Below are 22,500 nucleotides of genomic sequence, written 5' to 3' on the forward strand. Positions count from 1 at the left end.
TATTCAAAAGCTGAGTAGACACAGTCCTGGACAATTGATCCTGCTTGAGGACAGGGGTTGTACCAAGTGATCTCAAGACTTTCCTCCAACCCAGACAATTCAGTGGTTTTTGTGTGACTAGCTCTAGCTTATTCTCAGCATAGCTACCAACAACTTCATTTTTATGGATTAATACAAAATTTTTAAAGTCTTTTATATGTATTTAAACAGATTATTTGTTCATCATGTGGTGAATTGTGTTCAAGCATTTAAAAATCTTTCAGCGTTAACACAGCCATATCCTTAACTTTAAATTCCTTAGGATGTTGCAGGTGTCCTGAAGTAAATATTTTTGAAAGAACTTCCTTATTTCCAATAGTTGTGTTTATAATACCAAATACTTCACTTAAGAGGAAGTTATTTTAGCATTATCTTAGTAATAAATTAAATACCTCATAAAACCAAGAATCTGTTGTCATATCTAGTATTTTGCCATTGATTTCACTAAAATTACATGTTTGGAGGGACCCTGCAGAATTGCAATATTTGCCTTATGTTAATAATCAGCTTACTCTCTGAGATTACAAGTTTTACTAATCAAGCATGTACAAAGTTAGTTTGGCAGAGGGGAAAATCTTCATAAATAAATGGATGGAGAGCTGTTAGATTTTCTTAACATGATTATTTAGAGTGGCATCAAAATTAATTTAAATTCAGATTGCATTTATCTGATTTATAGAACATTAATATTTCTTTGACATATTTTCTTTTCTAGTTCAGTGAATAAATGTTGTCCTTAACCAATTATAAAGCAAACCTTACAGAACAATGATAATGTCTGCATTGCAGGTCAGCCTCCTGGCACAATGCAAAACATTTTCTTCACAGCTAAAGCTCTGGAGTTTTGGAATCTCTTTTCATCTTCTCAGTCCCTGACTTTGATGTAAGCTGTTTTTAAATAGGCAAAGCTCCAATCTGATTTAATCTTTAAGTTAGAGTTCTGTATGTTCCTTCCCTCTGACATTTAACAGTCCAAAAATGCTTAATGTAAAACAGTTTTTCTCCCAGAATGTCTCCACATTGAAGTACATATCCAGTAAATTAGGATACAGCTTAAAAATATTTATTTTTCCCACTTTGGCATTGAAAAATGGAATGAAACAGTTGTAATTTAGAATACTGAAAATAGATTTTTCAATTAGAAAAATTCTATTTTTCCCCTTGTCAATTTCCACTGTAGAAATTAAAACCTAACTTTTAATGGAATGGCAGAAAGGGTATAACTTTTAAGAGGCTCTTTTAGAATTTCAGACTCTCTTCCAAATACTCTATTATTAATATTTCTTTTAATGTCTTTTAGCCAAAGATGCAGAAATATGAGAGAATAAGAAATTATATCTAATAATAAAAATTAAGGTATAAACCACCTAAATATAGTTGGAAACTATTTCTTTGGGTGGTTTTAAATTAAAATTGATCTTTTAGGGATGCACTTGTAAAATTGTGATGGATTTTGTCAAGCGATTTGTTGACAAAAGAGGTCATGGCATTTGATTTCTTGGAATTACCATGCCTGTTTAGGGGCTTATTTTTGTTTGTTAAACTCAATTTCCATTTTGTGTAGCCTGGCTAGGCATTCCCTTTAAGCATTTTATTAACTTCACAATGAAGAAAATAGAGATTTTGTAAATCATTCCTAAAATGATTTTGGAAACCCAAGACTGAGTGCAGGAAGGCTTCTGCATCAGTGAGGATCTCCCTACTGACTTTTCTCCCAAAGCAGGGGATTAGGCTCTGTGTGCTCTATTCTTCTGTGAAAGGTTCTAGTGGGGTATGATGAACAGACTTGCACTTGATTTCTGTAAACGTTTTAATTTTAATTTCTTGCTTTCTCTCCTTATTTCCTGCGTTTTTTGTTCAGGTTTAACATCTCATACAGAGGTTAATTTGTGATATATTGGTTACCGTAATACGTCCTCAAGGCCAAAGTTAATAGGATTGAAGAAGGGATTGTTAAGATTCAAATCCTAACACTGTATTATTAAAGTTAACAAGGTTTCATTCTCTGCAACATAGATTTTCAGTCTAGGGGAAAGACTATCCCAACTCTTGCTGTAATCTGAGACAGTGTAGGCGCTGGAACTGGCACTTGGCTGCTTGGTGATAACTTTGGGCATCTGGAGGAAGAGTTTTTTTAACTGCCCAGAGCTCAATTCCTGTGGCTGCATTTAAGTACTCAGGGTGCTGACAGGCATCTGTGGTGAGGCTCTGTGAGACAGGGGTCTTTAATTCCCCACTCACCTCCTCTTTTGGTTATATTTGTGCCTTTTTAAGTCTGGTTTTGACGATTAACCAAGAGAATCATAGTGTAGCTTGGCAAAAAAATTACATAAACCTCATTAATTTTGCATAACAACTACAGTAGTTAAGACTTTAAAGCCCAGATTTCTACTTTCCCTAGAACTATTTCTTGTTTTGAAATGTGATGATGTGTTTCAAGAACGACTAATTAGCACTTTCCCTTGAAAATTCACATGGGTTTATTCTAAGAACTTTTACCTTCAGACTGAAGAGTAGAGTCTTTAAATTATTAACTCCATAAATCATGTCAGTGTTCCTACATAACTGCTTGATTTTATCCTTAAATAATCCTCAGTTTATTTTTAAACACTGGGATTAGAGATCTTACTCCTCTAAAGTTAGAGAGATGTGAGTAGATGGGTATGAAATGATACAGCAGGGGGTTACAATACAGATTTTGAATTCTTGCACTGTGTGCTGGACCTGCAGCAGTGCCCAGGGACAGCAGTCAGAACCAGAGCACAAATCCAGTGGGAGGATGGCCAGAACCTCTCTTCTGGACAGTTTTGCATCTCATGTCAGGCCAAGCTCATCAAGTCATTTCAATTCACAGAAGGGGTGAAGGAAAAGAGAAATAAAAAATGCAGCTGACCACATACTTCAGCTAGGCACTCAGCTGGCTTTCCTGAAGCATATAATCTCTCATTTACTTTATTTTTAGTATTTTATCCTTTTTTGCCCCTAACCAAGCAGTTGTAATTTGAATGATTTGTCATTTGAATGATCTAGCTGAAGTCTGTCCTTTGGGAAAGAGGAAGTTAGCCTGCTGTACAAATTAGTTGGGGGCAGGAGTCAAGGGAACAGCATACAATAGCAGTAACATTTAGAAAACTTCTTATCACTTTCATTGGCAGCAAAGATATATGCAGCACAAAGGAAATAGCCAGCAACTGTTTTGGTCTTCTTCAGGTATTCTAAGTAGCACTAGACAACTTGTTGACACCACGTATCATTTTAAAGTGAATGTAGGTGGTATTGCATTTTTTATTTAGTTAAAGGAACAATATGATGCATAGGACATTTATTTATATTTTGAGTGGTTTTATAACCTCAATATTTGCTCAGTGATCTAAGCTAAATGAAGGTAGCAGGCCTCCTGTGTGGGCTGCCAGCCCTCTGCTCAGCAGTGGCAATAAATACAGCTCTCATGGGGCTACCAAGACCCACAGCTGAGCAGGAGATGGGAACTGTGGCTCTCTGCTAAGCCCACTCTATAAACCAGAAAGGGCATTGAGATGTTTTTCACTTCTTTCTTGCCAGAAGGATGACTCAAAATCAAAATGTAAATATTTAGTCATGGTCTGGCTCATGGTGTGCCCAAGGCAGCATCATAATGGGCTCATCAAAAACATTATTCTAATTGTTTTAATTACCCTAAACAAAAACATAAACCAATATTTTCTACTTACACTCTTACTATAATAAAAATATATATATATTTTTTCCCCTACTGATGCTGAGAAGTCATAGAGAAGCAGGAGTGCTGATAAGTAGGTGGAGCTTTGGGTATTCCTAACATTGAAGTCTCTGTTTCTGAAAGGCATTGCTGAAAGGCAGTGGCCTTTCATACATTTCTCTATTAAATTTGAAATACCAGACAGGTATTTAGTGCTTGGAGGCAAAAAAAAAGACTTTTATTACTCTATAAAAAGCTTATGCCTCATACTGATCTGTGTGGTTGTTTTACATGCAACACTGCCTAACGGCTAATAATATAATTTTGGGATAAAAAGTGGGGCAAATGTTTCCTCTGTGTTTCACTGGGTATGTGTTTTAGTAATTAATAAATGATGGTGAAAAATAACTATCCCCATTTTTTTTTATAACTGGGTTTAGTTTTTTTTTCAGAAAATTCATCAAGTTTTGTCTTTGTTATGTCATAAATCATATTTTAGTTCATCTTGTAAACAGAGATAAAATAGCCTTCCCAACATATTCCATGTTTTCCTGTGTAATTAACACCTCGTTCACAGTTGTGTCTGCCAGTCAAAGCTCTGTCTTCTTCATCCTGACACTTCCTTGATACTTTGTTTAGACTGCTGTGACTTTAAGTGTCATCCTCAGGATACTTTAGATAAGTTCAAACAGGAAAAGGAAGGTGCTTCAAGAAGTCAACACAGTAGATCACTATAACTCCAAGGGACTATTTTAAAAGTATGGAGTAATTTATCTTTGTTTATTACGTTATTACCTCTCAGTCTGTTTTTCCTACTTTATAAAGGAAGTTTACTGGTGGTTTGTTTTGTTTTGTTTTGTTTTGGGGGGTTTTTTGGTGTTTTTTTTTTTTTTTTTAAGTCAGGAAATATCAGTTTCCACCTGTATTTCCGGAGTAGAGATCAGTCCAAAAGTATAGATGTAGCTCTCTGCAGCCCCCTGTGCTTGTGCACGTGTGCCCTGGTGCTGTGCCCTGGCAAGCTCCTCAGTTCTTTGGTGAACAGCATCAAAACCCAAAGTCAAAACCTGCTCCACCTCAGCCCAGTTGAGCTGCCAGCCCAAGCTGGCCCTGGGGCTGCAGGGACAGTGTCACCAGCGCAGAGGGGATGTGCTGGGGGTGGGTACCAAGGGCCAGTCGAGCCCTGAGCCCAGTCTAGGCACCTAGGACTGTATGTTGGTTCTAAAAACTTACCCTTAGCTGCCCCAGTTAGAGCTCTGCATGTGCCAGTACTGGTGGGATTAAACAGCTCAGCACATAACATATGTCTCAGCTAGTTAAGACCCAGGAATTTGGCACTCCAAATATGCCGAGGTGGTTTTGTTTCACGCTGGCTGGCTGAGGACATTCGTAAAACCGTGGTGGCAGTGTCCATGTGGTGTGGCACAACCCAATGGCTGAAACATAGCCACACAATCTTAGTTCTGTTTCTTCTCCAGCTTGAAGCGCTTCAGACACCTACTACTCTCAGGGGAGTCCCTGGCTTCTAGGAGAGGGGTTGCCCTGGGGAGCACAGGGTGTGAGGAAGAGGGATTCTCCACCCTTACTGTCATCCCCTCAGCACAGATCAAGATTAATGAAACGCACAGCATGAGCGTGCTTTCCTACAGATCAGGGCTCTCACCTGGAAATAGCAAAACTGAATTTCTTTCTGTTCCTGAGAATGCTTCTGCAGTCTATGTGACACTGTTATTTAAGAAACTACAGAAGCAGGCTTAGAAGTAAGGAGCATAGCTTACAGAAATATCCCTACGTGTTAATTGTGAACTGTCAGCCAGAAATCTTTTTTTTTTTTTACTTTTTAAGCCAAGTTTTCACCAGGACATCCCCCCTAATGCTCAACATTAATTTACATTTGACATATGTAAGGGAAAAGTTTACTCTTAATGGATATAACACTTTTTTTCTTTGCCATTTGCACCTAGATATTTGTTGTTCTCAGCTGTTGTTTCTAAAAAATGTGCATCAGATTTCAGCTTGGCAATAAAGATGTTAATTCCTGTAAATTACTTCCATTTTTATGTTGATCTTCCTATAAAAAAGCATATGTGAAAACAGTTGTTCAAGCAAACTCTGTACTAAAAAATTGTAATAGTTACATATGCATGTGTTTTTTAGAAACTGAGTGCAAAGTCTCCCTTAAGTAGACTTTTATGGACTTTATGTTTTAATGCAAATGATTTTGCATGTGCATTATTTACACACAGATGGTTGTAATTGCACAAAGAAGGTGAGTTGTTTTTGCAAATAAATCTCTGGCTTTTGTGCTCATTATCACATCCCAGAGAAGAAGGTATGTGTGTTTGTTAATTTGGTTATATTGCACATATGTACTGACTCTGCTGCAGCACAGTTTTACATCCCAAGCTCCAGTGTATTCATATAAATGCAATTTCTTTACACTTCATCAAGGTACTTTGTTAACAACCCTATCAATGTGCATTCATATTTGAGACAAATCTTTAAAATGAGGCATTGTTACCAGGATGGAGATACAAATAGAGTTTGTTATAACTATTAAAAGCAATCCTAGAACTACTCATATTAGATAGTATTGCAGTGACTGATACAGAGTATTCATTTTGGACGGCTTTTGTTGGGGTTTTCTTTTTGCTAATACGTAAGGCAACAAATCTTTTCTTAAAATTCTTATTCCAAATCAGCATTTATGAATGTCTGTTGTAATTTTTTGTTTCCAGGGGAGACGAGGCAAGCCAGGCCTTCCAGGAAAACCGGGGCCACCAGGACCTCCAGTGAGTAACTAATGAGGGGAACGGGAAATTTTCACTCTGTCCTTGGACTTTGTTAACTCTTTTATAGCAGGTTACTGGATCATAATTATAGTTTAAAATAATTCATCTGTGTGTACTCTGCTGGGTCAAACAACTATTACTTGCAGACTTTTGTTGCAGCATAAATAAAAGAACTGGGTCCACAAGTAGGAGGGACTACACAGGAGGGAAAGAACAAGATGGGAACTTCAGCAGAGGAAGCAGAAATTGGCATTTCAAAGAAAGACTGGCCATGTATGCTGGCTGTGAATACTGTGCTTTCTTTCCCTTTGCAAAATGCGTGATGCTCAGTAGAAGAAGGGATAATTTCTGTCTCAGAGGGGTAATTTGAAAGATGAAGGACTGTGTGAAGCATGTGCCAACTGTCTGAATGATGGCGAGGATTATACCCAGCACTGGAATGAGCACTCAGCTGTAGTTCAAATGAGTTGACTGAAGAATTAAAAAGATTAGGATTTACATGACTTTATGAAAGGATTTGTAATATGAAGAACTAAAGGGTTTAGCTCAGATCTAAGAGGTTTGGGATTTTCTTTTTCTTCTTTATTTTTTTTAAAAAGATAAAGGATTTAAAATTCAAGTCAGGCATGAATGTATACAAGTCTTCAATGAAATCAGCCCTTTTTTTGTTAGAGGAAGACTTGGTCATATTTGTAAAATTCTCTGTACATTGTATTGCAAAAATGCTGTCATGCACAAATGCAAAACAGCTATTTGTGGATTAAGTAAACTTCTGCTGCTTTACATTCTTAATATAAAACAAAAAAATTTATAATTCCTTCTTTTGCTTACCTGGATAAAGTCTGGTGGTTTACGCATCTGAACATTTGATTCAAATGTTTCAACCTGGTCTTATATGTAGAGAAGAGAATAATGCACTGCTGCATGGGATACAATGACTAAAATGAAACAGATGTCATCTACACCTCATCCAAAACAAAAACTGCATACATTTCATAAATAATTTTTCTTGCACAATGTGTTCAGAAAGAGGTGTTTATGATGGAATTCATTTCTCCCGCATAAAACCAGTTAAAAATCCCTCCCTTTCACTCTTTTCCCCTGCATACAGTCATGTTGAAGCCTTGCTTGTTTGAGTCCTTTGCACAGTCCTAATGCTGAAATGGTATTGCAGATTGCAGGAGGCCAAACAGAGGAAAGAACTGATGCAGAATCTTTCTTAATACAAGTGCCAAATATAACCTTTAAAGGATAAAAAAGCAAACCATGGCAGAGGTCAATGTTAGACCTAATCTACTTAGCTTTTTGTGAGCTAGTGAAAAGCTGTTTCTGCGTTACAGATTTCTGCCATCCTAGATTTGCTGGCAGGTCAGGTTTGTGAAGATGTATGATCCTTGACAGATATACCAGAAATCTTGAGAGGAAGCTAAATTGCACTTCTCTTACCGAGACGTAGCTCAGATTTTCTTACAGCAAGTGGAAAGCTTAATTTTGTCAGCATGGCAACGTCACTGCAAGCAACTCTGTGTTGGGTACTGTAGCCTAGTACTGCACTCAGAGAAGCATTCCTTAAACAGCCATGGCCTAAATATTGGTTTAAAGTGTTTGTTTCTGGTATAACCCTCTTGATGCACTTCTTGCTTTGAATACAGCTATACCACCATCTTGTGTTCCTCTTCCAAGGCTGAGAGGATAGCACATAAAAATACTCTAAAAGCAGTAATGCCTGCTAACATGCATTGGCAGGATCCCCATACTTCAAGTGGCACAGCTTGTATGCACCAGAAAACTTCAACAGGCTCCATCATTCCCTCTCTCTTTCTCAAGGCTCAGACGATATTCTGTTTTGCTGTGCTCCAGTTACCCTTCTCTCCTAAGAGCAAGCAGCTTCCTCATGACCTGGATGCATTGTCAGCCCTTCCTGTGGCTTTTCCAAAGTGCAACAGAGCAGTCACACCTGCAGGGTGGTTGATGTCATAACTTTGCCCTACACAGGGTACAAAATGGTTAACAGAATGATTGAATATGTAAAAATTAGACTCTCCAGTATAAAAAATTGGGTTTGGCTGATGTTTCAAAAAAATAGGAAATTTCTTTTTGAGAAAAAGGAGATTTGGTCATTAATTGTTAGGGTAGCTACAGCATACGGTGTGTGTTTGAAATTAATAAATTTACCTAATTTATTTATCAGTTTATGCCATGATGTTGAGCATTTCATTTAGATATTAGTACAGTCAAGTGCTCAGTACTGACAAAAAAAAACCAAACAGAAAACACAAAAACTGTAATAAGAAAATACAATACTCAAGGTACTTATTACAAAGGACAGTCCTAATAACAATGTGCACGTATAGGGACTTGTGGGGAAAAGACTGGGGTAAAATTTAAGAAAACTGGAAATTTACCAAAATTGCAGTCAGCATACATGCTGTGCTTTCATGTGATAGTAGTGTAAAAGCACCTGCTAACAGTCAAAAATCAGCCTGTAGCATGGTATCATTTTAGGCTTTTCTAACCTCTCAATATCTCATCTTTTTCCTTTTTTCTTCCCTAACCTATTTTCTGGGGATTTTTTTACAGTAAAATTAATGCTTGGTGTGAGTTTCTAGTCCCTTAACATCATCTGCATAGCTTTGGTTAAAAACCTTTATCACTGTCAGAAATAGAGATTGATTGGCATCTGGTAATGAAACTATTCAGTTAAAGTGGGACTTCCTACGAAATTTCTTCCAGATATCCTTTCTTTTGTGTCATTTTTTTTTTCCTTATTCTTTCTTTTGTTATTTTTTTTTCCTTTGGAACAAGTCCTGCGCTCACAGAAGACAAGGAGTTGATGAGGATTTTTATTGATCAGCTATAAAAAATATTTTTGTAAACTTATGGAATATATTCCTCCTTTGTGTTTGTTTAAAGTCTATTACATATTATAGACTTTTAAGGTGTTCTTTGATTCCCTTCTGGTTCAGAACTGGTGGCATGCATCCTTGCTGTCTGCTGTTGTTTTTGAGTACTGTTCTGTTATTTCAGCGCAGGAGAGCCGAGATGCGAGCTCACACCCGTCTCAATCCAGCGGGAAGCAATTTGTGCTGGATACAGGAATCCAAGTAGAGCAGCAGCTCCCTCTAGTGCTTTTTGACCTTTTCTCCACTTTAAAAGCTCCTGGATAGCAGTGAAAATCTTCTGTTAAACACACTATTCACTTTGCTCTCACAAGCATTCTGAAAATTGTGATTGTAAAATCAATACCTCTGTACCCTTCAAATGTATTTTATGTATTTGATTACTTTCATTTTCCTCTAAAGTCTTCTGAAAGAGAAACTGTCACATGCTGTTACCCTGCTCAGCATGGCTCTTCACTGAAATTGAAATGCTGATTTTATGAAACAAAAAGAATTACTATGATAATAGGATGCTTTAAGGTTGTAAGAACGACTTTTTGATCAGACTGCAGAACTGAGCTGGTTGCTTTCTTTTGCCATAGCTGCTAACTAAAATTCCATAGGATTCAGCAACACAGGATGAGGTCCCTGATGTCTGTCACTGTTGAGGTTGGGGGTTTATTGATTATTTATTTTTACCTTTAAATGAATCAGCAGGTACAGCTATTTACATAGATGGGCTAGAGAGCAGAAAAAAGGAGTTTTACTCATTTCTCCATTGAGGGTTGACTTTATCTTTCCTGTCCTAATTTTCTCTGTCTCTACTGGAACTGTTATGACTGGAGCAATTGCATTTCCTAATAGCTCCCATTTTAGTGAGTTAGCTTGTTTTTAAAATCAAGAGTGCTAAGCTAGAGTTGTGCTACAGACTTGCACCAGTATAAGAAAAAAATTCTTTGAGATGAGTCTGACTTCTGCCCAGTTATTCTTTAGCAGAAGTGAAATGTTAACTGGTTTGTAAAGGTTAGAAACATGAGGAGTGCCTGTTCTGGCCAAACACAATCTTGTCCAACCTACCTGTGGCAGAGGTGGGAAAGAAACTCAGGGTGTGTAAAATCACAGGCAAGTAAACTGTAATCACAATTATTCATTCTCTTAAACTGATACATCCAAAGCTATTGTTTTCAACCAATAGATATAATTCATGCATTTCCCAGTTGCTATAGCTTTTGAAGCTTATCATTTGATTATCATTTACCTTTGCAAGAGGCTGAACTTCATATTTTTTATCTTCTTACGTATTTTTGCTTCAAAGGTGAGTTTTGTGTTACTCCCTAAAGTTTGAAATTAAAACAGAGTTTGATTTTTGTCTGCATTGCATGGGATGCAGTAGAGGAGTTCACTTGAACTTCTTCATTTAATTACATACACTTCTGGTGTGATTCAATACATATGTCAGTGCCCCCAAACTAGTTATCTTAAGTAGCCAGCAGTTCACCTTGGAAATTTCATTTCCTCTGCCTCAGGAAATGTTGTCACTCCTCTACCAATATTTTGGGAGCGAGTGAATGTTATCACTTAATTACAATAAAGAAAAAATCAAAGCAATGATAAGTGAAAACTGTAAGTAGCATTTCTGGTTTTCCTGGACTTTCAGCTGCTTCTTAGACGAATATTGGAAGCGCTTACATTATATTGTGGGAATGGCTGGCAGAGGTTGGTCGTATTGCCTGTTTCTAGGCATTAAGTTTTTTTTATCCATATCAAAATGTAATTTATTTCTTGTGTCCTATTGTGGCAGACATCATGTTTTCATCATTCTTTCCATTTGCTCTTTGGAATAGTTATGCAATGTTGTACATCTGCCCTGATGAGTTTCATGACGTTTTGCATTAAAATAAACACAAAAACAGTGTCTTATTTTAATGGGCAGGCACCAAAGTGAAACACAGGGATAAAGTAACTGCGCTGAGTCACTTGCAGACTGTGTTCTCTGAAATGGCCTATTTTTGAGATGCAACCAATGCAATTTACTTGTTACCCATTTTATGCATGGACTGTGAGATTGGGTAGATTTTTTTCAACAGTCTCATCTTTACAGAAATGAAGGTGAACTATAAAAGTTAAGGGAGGAAAATACATCGTAAACCCCAGTAATTTCACAGTTTGTAGCTATTTCCATTTAAGCACCTGTGTTTCTATTCCTGCCTTGTCTGTAGAAATAACATCTGAAACCTGTTTGCAATTTTGGAAAACAATCAGGACACATTTTCAGTTCTTTTCTTATTCATGCAACTTCACTCCTCTCAATTACGCAACTTGATATTAGAAAAAAAAGGGAACCCTGCTCAAGTGAGCTTCAAAGTGGCAGATGTGCAAAAGCTAGAAACTGCTAGTGCAATAATTCTTCAACTGTTGTTAATTTCATTGCTTCTCCACATTCAAACCAATGCTGCTGGGGTTTTTTAGTCTGTAGAGACTTCAGAGTAAATTGTGCAACTATATTGCTGTAGTGAAACTGTGGAAGAAAAGAGACTACGGTTAAGGGAAAAAAGTCTTGAATAAAAATATTTTCTGCTGTTGTACACTTGTTTTGCTAGTATTTTGTTATTAAAAATGATGGAAATATAAAATGATTAAATTCATGTCAATTTTTGGAAAATGGAAACGCTAAACTGGTAACTCAAAGGCTGGGACATAGTCAAAAATGCAACCCAAATGCCTAAAGTTCTCCTTTACTGTCTTAGTCATGAGACATTCTGGGGATTTTTAAGGATATGTTTGTTTTTCAAAACTGTGCCAATGTATTTTTCATCCTATCAAAAATTATTTATTTAAGTACAAATAATATCTGAGAGTTTGTTGTTGATGGCAGATACAACATTAAGTTCTTCCTGGGTTGTATGGCTGCAGCAGTTTCAGCGGTGGAAAAACAATAAAAGAAGCATGGTACATGACATCAAATGCAAAGGGAGAATAAGTTCTTATTTTTGACTCCTTGCAGGATTTCAGAATTCTCCAGGAATCCTGGGTTCAAGGATTCAACATAGCAGGTTTACAGTGCTGACGCTGAGATGCCTAGGCAGTGTCACTATGCTTCAGTCCCAGTTCTGAATTGCCAGCTTTATTATGGATATCAAAGTAAAGATCCTGCCATTAACTTCAGAAATCAGAGGGGAGTGAGATCTTAGTGAAAATATCATGACCATATTGATCTTATTTTTAACATTAATATGAAGTGACAATTCCCTTTGAAATGACAGGAATGCACTTTTGTCTCTTCTGGTGTAGGTAAGAAGGAGGGAGTGAAACACCTGAGATGTTTCATGTGGCCTCCAAGTTTTCCTAGTATCCACACTAAGACAACCTGCAGAGGGTAAATTGTAATGATAAAAAGCCCCAGAGGAGGAGAGTTGCTTTTGTGCCCTGTCTGTATTACATCTGGGTCAATCAGGCTAAATTACTTCCTTGAAATATTGTAATCTTATTAATACAGTCAAATGTTTCTTACAGGCATCATGAGTGGTTGTTGTTATGTTGCATTATGTGAAAGATTCAACTCAAAAAGAGTAACTACACTAATTTGTGAAATTAATTGAGTCTTAAGAACTGACTGTACTTTTTGTGTTCTGCTCCATCAACGAAACTTAAAAATCTCCTTGAGGGCATGCTTTGTGGCAGAATTTGCCTAAAAATGGGTGGATTTATTGTCCAAAAATGTTCTTTCCCAAGTACATTTTTCAGTGTTTCTGTCCTAAATGTTCATTTGATCAGGAAGTTCCTTTTTCAGTGTTGAATTTCTTGATGAAACGTGTACAAGTAAAAACTTGCAGTGCTAATAAAACTGGGAAGTTAATATTCTAAATTTCTTCTTCCTCTGTGCCAGAAAAAAGAAATAATGAAGTTACAGAAGATAATTTACTGTACGCTCAAAAAAAAAATCAAAAACCTTTTACATCTCCACTGCTCTTTTAAAAAAGATAAGCAAACACAAAATTACTTGAATTTAATTGACCTTCTGATGCATATTTTTCCATATAGGGTCCATCTGGACTAAAAGGAATCCTGGATTCATTGAACAAGCATTATAATGAGGTATGGAGATTTGATTTGGTGTTTGTGTGGGTTTATGACTAAGTAGTATCTAAGGTAGAAGTGACTTAATTTTTATTCCTCATTCCAAACAATTTTGGAATGAGGAATAAACACCACATTCCAAATTAATTCGAAAGCTCATTTCTTTCCTGCCCCCTTTCTGCATCCCATTACAAGTTTCAGTCCACACTCCAGTCACATTCCTGCCTTGTCATCCATCTTGCTGCCATGTGCCTTGCCTCCCATCCATCTCCTACTTACTTGGTTTTGACTGGTAAAACTCAGCAAGGAAATGTGTGGATCACCTGGCTGTTAGTGTGAAGTACCAGCTCCCCATTTCTAAACTTAATTGCTTTAAACTGAACTTGATATTTCTTTCTTGACCAACTCTATCATGATTCTAAGAGTAAAATAGAAAGACAAGGAGGCATAATTTTGAAAAGATCTGCCAGCAGTCCATGAGAATTGTCCTTATGTTTGTATTGTGGACTAATAAAAATACTGTATCAATTATAAAACCACCTGGAGCAAAAAGAATGTAAAAGAAAAACAAAAATGTTAAAATTGCATAGGACTGTGTTCAACTTGAAAGAGCTTTTACATTCTTACTGCAGGTATTTCAAGTCATTCAAGCTGTGGTAGGGTCTGCCATTGTATGAGAATAGAGAAGTTTGCTTAATTGATTTGGGAGTATGTAACCTCTCTGATCAGGAAACCATTTTGTTCAAAAATTCAAGATACACTATTACAGCATTATTTCCCCAGTACAGCAGTTAATGTGTGTATCACAACTTGAGTCATGCAGGTCAAGCCTGGAGGGAATTAATTTATTTTAATATTAGAATGCATTAACTATACATGAATAGAATGCACATGTATTCAGAGTATTTTTCTTATTTAGCATTCCCAAATGAGTACTAAAATCTTTCCTTTACAGGGATTCTGGAGTTAAATTCATGCTAAACATACCTTTCCAGCTGGTTTTATCACTGAAGTGATTTCTTTGATATTAATTATGATATTTAATCCATCTCAAATCAGTATATCACCTTAGAAGCATGTATTAGGAGTTAACCATAGAGCATTTTTTATGCCTAGAGACTTAGTTTCTGTATTTGGCCTTCTGCTTCATAGATATGTTGAAGTTTTGCATATTTTGACTTTCACGTTTGGTTTCCTTACCAGTTTCTTTTTCCTGCCAAAGAGCTTTCACTGATACCAGCACTGTTTTCTCTATTGATACCATATTTTTTGTAACTCATTCCCCACCTCTGCCTTATCAATCTCTTTAATCCTGACAGTCTCTTTAAGGTTAATTCTGCAAGAGGAAATACAAACAGTGATGATCTCCAGGAAATGACACACATCTGTCTCCAAAAATTGTGTTTCTTATAACGATAATGCTCTAAGTAAACTTAAGGTGGCTAATATTTCCTAATTAACAATCTTCTGGAATAAATGTAGACCAGCTGGTATGTGTCTATAAATTAATTACCTTTTAAATCCTGGATAGCTTATCAGCTCTCTTCTTACTTCTGCTGTCTAGTTTGAAGATTTTAATGTCTCTGTCATAAGCAATTAACTGCTCAACAAGGAAATGCTGTTTGATTCCAGATGAAAGAGTTGGCTTTCTGACTCAAGTCGAAGGTCATAAATATGCAAAAGTTGACTCCTAGAGTCAACTTAAGTCTCCAACGACACACCTATTAATTCCTACACATTTTTAGGATGGGATTGAGATATTTCCATCAAGGGCAAGACAAAGAGGTCTTCAAAGAAAAGAACAGCTTCTCTGCTTTGCCATTGATTCACTTAGGCAGAGCATGCACCGGTAACTTGTCTTTTCTCCATGCTGTTGCATACTATGGCAGAAGCTGATTTTGTCCACAGCACCTTGGAGACATCAAGCAGTCTTTCACATTTCAGTACTGAATTTGCAGTGTGTCTCAGTTATCATTAGTGAAATGATGTTTGAGTGATACTCTGAGGTTCTTGAGGTTCCCTACAGCACAGGGAATGATGGTGTCATCTTCCATCATTTTATCATGCTCCCAAGGATGTCACAAGGTCTTCTTTCAGTTTGGTGTTTTAAGTGTTTAGGTATTTACCACATTTTAGTTTTTATAAGCATTTTCACTTTTTTTTTTTTCCTCCTGAGAATATTAGTATGGCTTCTTTGTGTTGGTATTCCTAGGAACCATGAGAAACTGATATCAAGAAAAGTGGTGGCTCTTAAGACCCATCATAATTAACAATGTTTTTTCTGTTTTTCTAATTTCTCTGTTTCTTATCAGATTATTTGCAAATTTTCTGATTGCTGTATGGTAATTTCTGATTGCTGTAATAAATATTGGTAATTGCACAATGTATTTAAATAATTTATTGCAAGCAGGATTTTTCTGGGTCAGCATCAATGACTTTATCAGAGTGATTTTTAAGGAGGCTGGAGTGCAAGCCTTTAAAAGCATAATTTACTTGATCCATGTATGCAGTGAAAGAGCACTATAAATACAATTGCTGATTGCAGCAGCAAATTGTGCTGAACAGCAAACCAAGATCAGCAGTCTTTCCTTAATGAAGGTGAGAGGAACCTGCCGAGGATAAGTAGTAGCATTGATCCTTAATGGGGTGGGAGACAGTGCTGGAGCATTGCTTCCCTCATTCTTCCTGTGTGCCTGTTTTTGCAGGTGACTGTTTTTATATTCCTTCTAGTTATGTCTTTTGCATTTTCAGCGTGAATCAGATGCTTTGCATGTGTTCAATAAATGCGTTTTGTTCTCTTCTTTTTGCCAAGAAACTGGTTCTGCCTTGAATGCTACATTCCTTCAGAGATGGATGCACAATGCCTCATGATTTGCATTTTTATACTCTCAGACCTCTGTTATCCTTTGCTTGGGTTTTCAAGGCCTCTGTTTGTCATCCTTTTTACTTACCAGTTTTCCATATGTAGCTATAAGGTCATTTATTCAAGCTTGCTTCTAAATATCTTTGGACAGGGCATGTAAATCAGTTTAATCAAAAATGTTCTCCAACACATAAAAATAAAAAATTAAACCAAAACACAAAGAAATTGAAACTATAACACAATCTCAACAGGAAATGTTTTGGAATCACTATAATTTGTAGTAGTTTTAGACTATTATGAGATAATTCAGTATTAACTTTCTAAGATTTTTTTTTTGTTTTGGTGTATTTTACTTACATTTGGTTTTAAAGAGCAAATTACCTATAAAAATGCAAAGAACATAAGGGTAATTATTTGGTCTAAAAGCTTTTTCCCCTTTTTTTTCCTTCCATACATGCCCAAAAAGAAAAAAAAGGCACAACTCAGTATAAATCATAATTTGTAGTGTACTCACTGTAACAGACACCTGGATTCTCAGCCCAGTGAAAGTCAGCTACTTCTCATCAGTACTCAGGTATCTGGGTATCTGCATCTGGTTCTGAAGGTGATTTTGATAATTAGTATATTCACATTATTACAAACCCTAACTTCCAAGGAGAATCCATCAGTAAATTAGCATTTCTAAAATAATTATTGATTTTTTTCAATTTATATTCAGTTACTATCTTCTGAAAATATTAACACAGTGTAAATGGCACATTTATTAATTGTGCTATTTTCCCGTTTTAGAGCTATGGAATCTGGGATATTGCAAGGGGAGTTGGCTTACTCAGAGTTCCTGCTCACTGCAGTGGCATGTGTTCTAGGATTGGGATTCCCTGGGTCTTGACAGGAGCTCATTTTTCAGAGTTATAAGGGTTTTGTTTCTTTTTCCATTGTCATTGCAAAGAAAGATGTTCCCCTTAGGACGCCTGACTCTGTGAAAAGAAAAGCACTTGCTTTGTGTTTTATTGTGTCTTTACCTTGTACAGAAGATAAATAAATGCAGTGCAATAACAGCTGAGCAAGTATAGAACCTGAACCTTCTACTCCTAAAGTCTGTCTTCCTTGAGAAGCAATGTGAGGAGCCTGTTCCTTGTCCTTTGTCTTACTACTGTAGTAGACTTAAATTAGTTCTGTGTTTTTTTACATTTCATGGTGCTCAAAAGAAAAAAGCTGGTGGTTCCTTTTCATAGAAGTTGGGGGTTTTCTTCTTTTCTAACGTACCTGAGAAATGCATTGTAACAATGAACGTATAAAAATATGTTATTTGTGTTGAATTTAAAAAAATCATAGATTTGCATAGCAATAGTCAACATAGACATTTCCCTTTTATGCTTTTGTTCATTTTCTGTTAGTGTAGCAGAGTGAATACATGATAGAGGATGTGTTCTACAACACACTACCTACTTGTACTGCATAGGCATTTATTATTATTCCTGTTCTAGTAGTAAATTAGGAGTTCTGAATTTACAGCTGATTAATTACAGTAAATTGTTATGGTAAATAAATTGTTACTGGAAGTAAATAGTGGTGTTTTCTGATCTTTGTGCTGATATTTCTTTCCAGAGTGACACGAGACTACTAGGAGTACTTGGGACCCCTGGACTTAAAGGCCAGAAGGGAGATATTGTAAGCAATTGGGACGAATCTGGAGAAGTTTCAAAGTGCCTACCCAACCTGTCCCTGCCAAGCTCAACACAGTGCATTTTATTTGATTTATCCCAATGGGCTTTGAAGGAATAGATTTTTGAGATGACTGGCACTTTGATCTGCGTAGACCAATATCCAACTCATCGTGTTATCCTGCAGAGGCAGCAAGTGATCCTCTCTCCTTTAGTATAAATAAAAGGGGGAAATGCTGAAAGAATTATGTATGGTTTCTATAATGCCATCTGAGAAGTCAAATGAGCTCTCCTGCCAGTTATGTGGCAAAGACTCTGAAAAAGTTGAAATTCAGAAAATATTTTGGATAGTAAATAATGAATATTTAAAGCAGTTCCTCTGTAACGATGAGGCTTTCTATACCAAAAATACTCATAGGCAGCCTCTAAAAATTACATGGAAATCTAATTCTGAATCCACACTTTATTGTTTTTAGCTATCTGTCCTGTATAAACAGCTCACTGATGTTTTTACAATTGCATGCCTTTCAAACTTTTAAGAGATGAGACAAGTGCTCTGGATATGTGACAGAACTGACAACATTTTATTCAGAAGCCTGCAGATCTTCTATAGAAAACAGCCATTTAAATTAATTTGCAGATGTTTAAGCTTGATTTCCATTGTAACAATCATTAAGATTTTGTGGCCCACACAGAAAAAAGTACAGTTAAAGAAGAGGAGGGGGTTATTTACATTTGCCAGAATACAAAGATTTTAAATATAATTAATTTTGTTAAAAGGGTCAAAAAGGAGAATTGGGAATGACTGGTGCAAAAGGAGAAAAGGTGAGTTGATTCCTTACTTTTGTGCTCATGTGTTTACTAGAAGTTGATGCAATGTACTGATTATGAATGAAATCTTGTAAAATATACAGGGGATCAAGAAAAAATATTTGGTATGGGAAAACTTGTCGGTCTCTAAATGTGCTTAGTACTTTATTCAAGCCCCTTCTTGGGAGGGTATTTACATAGGCAAGTAAATCTCCCTGTTCTAGCAGCTCACAAAGCCCTTAGCTTTAAAAGCATTCAGACTTTTACTTAATACCAGTTTAAAATTAGTTTTATATAAGTTTATGACCAGAGGTTGCCTCATTAATTAGGTGACAGTCATACTTTTTCAAGTTATGAATATGATCTTCAATATCTATATGAAATAACAAGAAGCTTTAAATTCCTAAAATTTACACATTAGCATTCTAATTGAGTATATTTTAGTTTAAGGATAAATTTTACAGTATGATTCAGGAGGTATTACTTGGAAACAGAAGTGTATTTTGCTTTTCTAGGAATGTGTGCCATACATAGTTCTACTGATTAATAGGTGTTTCCCCATTCAGCTGTGAGACTTCTTGGTTTCTTTGGTCATAGCTATAAAAATAGTTTTCATGGAGGCAGAAACAGTGTTTTTACTCCTTTGATATAACAGATTTATGATTTTGTATGTTGAGAATTTTTCAGATTTGGATGCATGATTACTCTCTTTAGTTCATGTTCCTGACCCTCTCTTGTGCTCCTGCTTGAAAGGATCAAGTCATGGTCTTGGCATTAAGTCAACATCATCTCTCAAGTAAAATTTGGTAGTACATATATTTGTGGTTTAGACCGTTTTAAAATAGCCACATTTTCCTGGACTCCTCAGCAAAACCAGACACATGTGCTATTTACCATTTTAACTAAATCTGTTAATCTCTTTTTTCCTTAGGGAGAGCCTTCTGAAAAAGGGGACAAAGGAGACCCAGTAAGTATAGCACATTTTGAACTGCTGTGAATAATGCACAGTTGAGATTACTGTCATACCATATTCATTCTATAATTCTTTTCTTTGTAGACATCCACTAGATGCAGGGATTATGTGGGATAGCATATGCATTGTCTCCTTCTTACATGTGCATCAAGGTCTCCCAGGTTATAAATAAAAAACAGAGGTGCCCTATTTTTCAGCATTTCTGTTGCTGGTACTGACCATGAACTGAGTTTAGAGCACATGCTTTTTTTTATTCCCTGAAGGTTCTTTCTTTCAGCTTTTCCAAAAAGTTTTATGTGGCCTGAACTGTACTGTTTTGATGCCACTAGTGTGACATTTATCAGGCTGTTCTCATACAGCTATTTTATGTGTGCATAACTTTTTTCTTATTTTGTGGCAAATTTTCAGAACACTAATTCTGTAAGAGTCTCTTTACCTACGTTATGTATGTGTAATTAATTATTGTCCTCTCTTATGATATTTGACAAAAGCTAGTTATGCTTTTTAACATAAAACTCAAGGTTACTGAGATATTTGTGGTTAGCATATTATAATAATCAGAAATCCTACTATAATAATGTGTGTGTTTGGAGATGAATACTGGGTACCAGAAGAGATGTAGTGGTGATGAATAGCCTTTTGACTGGAAATGCTGCTGAGGAAATGTAGTGTTTTCAAAAATTTCTCCTTTAAAACACTAGGAAAACTTGCAAAAGCCTTAGGTTGCTATGTCTTTCAGAGTTTACAAAAGGCATCAGAAATTATTTAATATTTTCTCAATATTTAACTTTGCAAACTGTATTACAATATTTTAAGGTATCAAATAAACTCTGATTTGATCCTACTTAAATTTCTAACTTCTTATAGTTGTATTTACTGTTTTCAGGGAGAGACTGGAATGGAGGGATCAAAAGGAAATAAGGTATTTTTGGACTTGTATATACTGTATATGTTGTCAGTATACATAGCTGATGCTGGGAGACACAGCAGTAAACTTGGATTTTTTTTTGTTTTCTCAAACAAAATCATTAGGGTGAAATGGGAGATCCTGGACCACCTGGTCTTATTGGAAATCCAGGATCAAAGGTAAGTGAAAGTTATTTCATCCAATAACAGTTGCATTCTATGTTGTTTTATAAGAGGACTCTGAAGCTATCAACTCTATAGCTAGAATCAAGGGGCAGAGAATGCAAATCATTTATATCAAAAGTTCGTGCTTGGATCAGGGCTATTTTACATAAAATTTATGTGTTCCACGAAGCTCTTGTTGCTCTCGGTGTCACACAGAAAGGAATATTCAAGGAATATTCACTCAGGTGTTATTTTGTCACCTGAGAATATGAGCACCCATTTTGCAATTAGAAATCCGCTGGTAGCTGGGTGTATTCTCTTTATGCCTTGCTGAGGCAAGGAGTAACCACTGCCAGTACTTGAGAAGCTCCTGTTTAGTCCTGTGAGGCAGCAGGTGATGTTAAAGCAGCCATGGCCTGAGTCTGTCCTCACAGGCAAACCTCAGGAAGTGTGGAGTGGATGAGTGGAAGGTGGGGTGGATTCAGAACAGGCTGAACAGCAGATAGCAGAGGCTCATCATCATGGCACAGGGTCTAGTTGGAGGCCTGTCACTGGTGATGTCCACCAGGGTTCAGTACTGGGACCAGTCTTGTTTAGTTGGTTCATCAAGGACTTGGATGAAGGAGCAGAGGTCTCCTCAGCAAGTTCCCTATAACACAAAATTTGGGAGGAGCAACCAATACCCAAGAGGGCTGTGCAGCCCTTCAGAGGGACCATGACAGGCTTGAGAGATGGGCAGAGAACTGTCTGAAACTCAACAGAGGAAAGTGCAGGACCGTGCACCTGGGGAGCAATAGGGGACACCTTGCTGGAAAGCAGCTCTTTGGAGAACTCCCTGCAGATCCTGACAGACACCATGAGCCAGCAGTGTCCTTGTGGCCAAGAAGGCCAATGGTGTCCTGGAGTGCATTTAGAAAAGCATGGTCAGCAGGCTGAGGCAGGTGATCCTGCCCTTCTACTCAGCCCTGGTGTGGCCACATCTGGAGTGCTGTGTCCAGTTCTGGGCTCCTCAGTAGAAGAGGGAGACATGGAGCTCCTGGAGCAGGTCCAGGGGAGAGCAAAGATGATTAAGGGATTGGAGCATCCCTCTTAAAAGGAAAGGCTGAGGGAGCTGAACCTGCTCAGCCTTGAGAAAAGTCAGCTGGAAGGAGACCTCATCACTGTCTATAAGTATCTAAACTGAGGTGTTGAGGTTTTCAGGCTCTTACCAGTGGTGCCAAGCAATAGAACAAGAGGCAATGGGCAGAAATTGATGCACAGAAAGTTCCACCTGAACATGAGGAAGAATATCTTTACAGTGTCAGTGACTGAGCAATGGAACAAATTGCCCAGGGAGATTGTGGAGTCTTCCTCACCAGAAGAAACTGCAAAATGCGATGTGCATTCTACAATGTGCAGAATGACCCTGCTTGAGCAGGAAGGCTGAACCAGATAACCCACTGTGGGTGCTTCCAACTTCACCCATTCTACAACTGTGTGATTCTCTGAAGAAAGTAGCTGAAGCACAAATGTTCTCATGATGCCTTGAATCGTATCAAACACAGATAGAATTAGAATAGAATAGAATTAGAAACCATTAAATCTAACTGCCACCCAACAGTATTCATGTTGGATGGTATCTGAATTTTAGTTCATGAA

General features: G+C 37.0%; 1 protein-coding gene across 7 annotated transcripts in view; it reads left to right on the forward strand.

The window, feature by feature from the left end:
* Nucleotides 1–22,500, forward strand: part of COL19A1 (collagen type XIX alpha 1 chain) — a 174,049-nt gene that overhangs the window by 109,163 nt on the left and 42,386 nt on the right. For all 7 annotated transcript variants that reach the window (XM_084203250.1, XM_084203249.1, XM_084203254.1 and 4 more), the window contains 7 exons: nt 6,472–6,525; nt 13,446–13,499; nt 17,953–18,015; nt 18,789–18,833; nt 19,750–19,785; nt 20,678–20,713; nt 20,824–20,877. In XM_084203250.1, coding sequence (XP_084059376.1) covers nt 6,472–6,525; nt 13,446–13,499; nt 17,953–18,015; nt 18,789–18,833; nt 19,750–19,785; nt 20,678–20,713; nt 20,824–20,877 — 342 coding nt within the window. The remainder of the gene's footprint in view (nt 1–6,471; nt 6,526–13,445; nt 13,500–17,952; nt 18,016–18,788; nt 18,834–19,749; nt 19,786–20,677; nt 20,714–20,823; nt 20,878–22,500) is intronic.

This window comes from Fringilla coelebs (assembly GCF_963513975.1).
Source record: "Fringilla coelebs genome assembly, chromosome: 3".
Taxonomy (NCBI): Eukaryota; Metazoa; Chordata; class Aves; order Passeriformes; family Fringillidae; genus Fringilla; species Fringilla coelebs.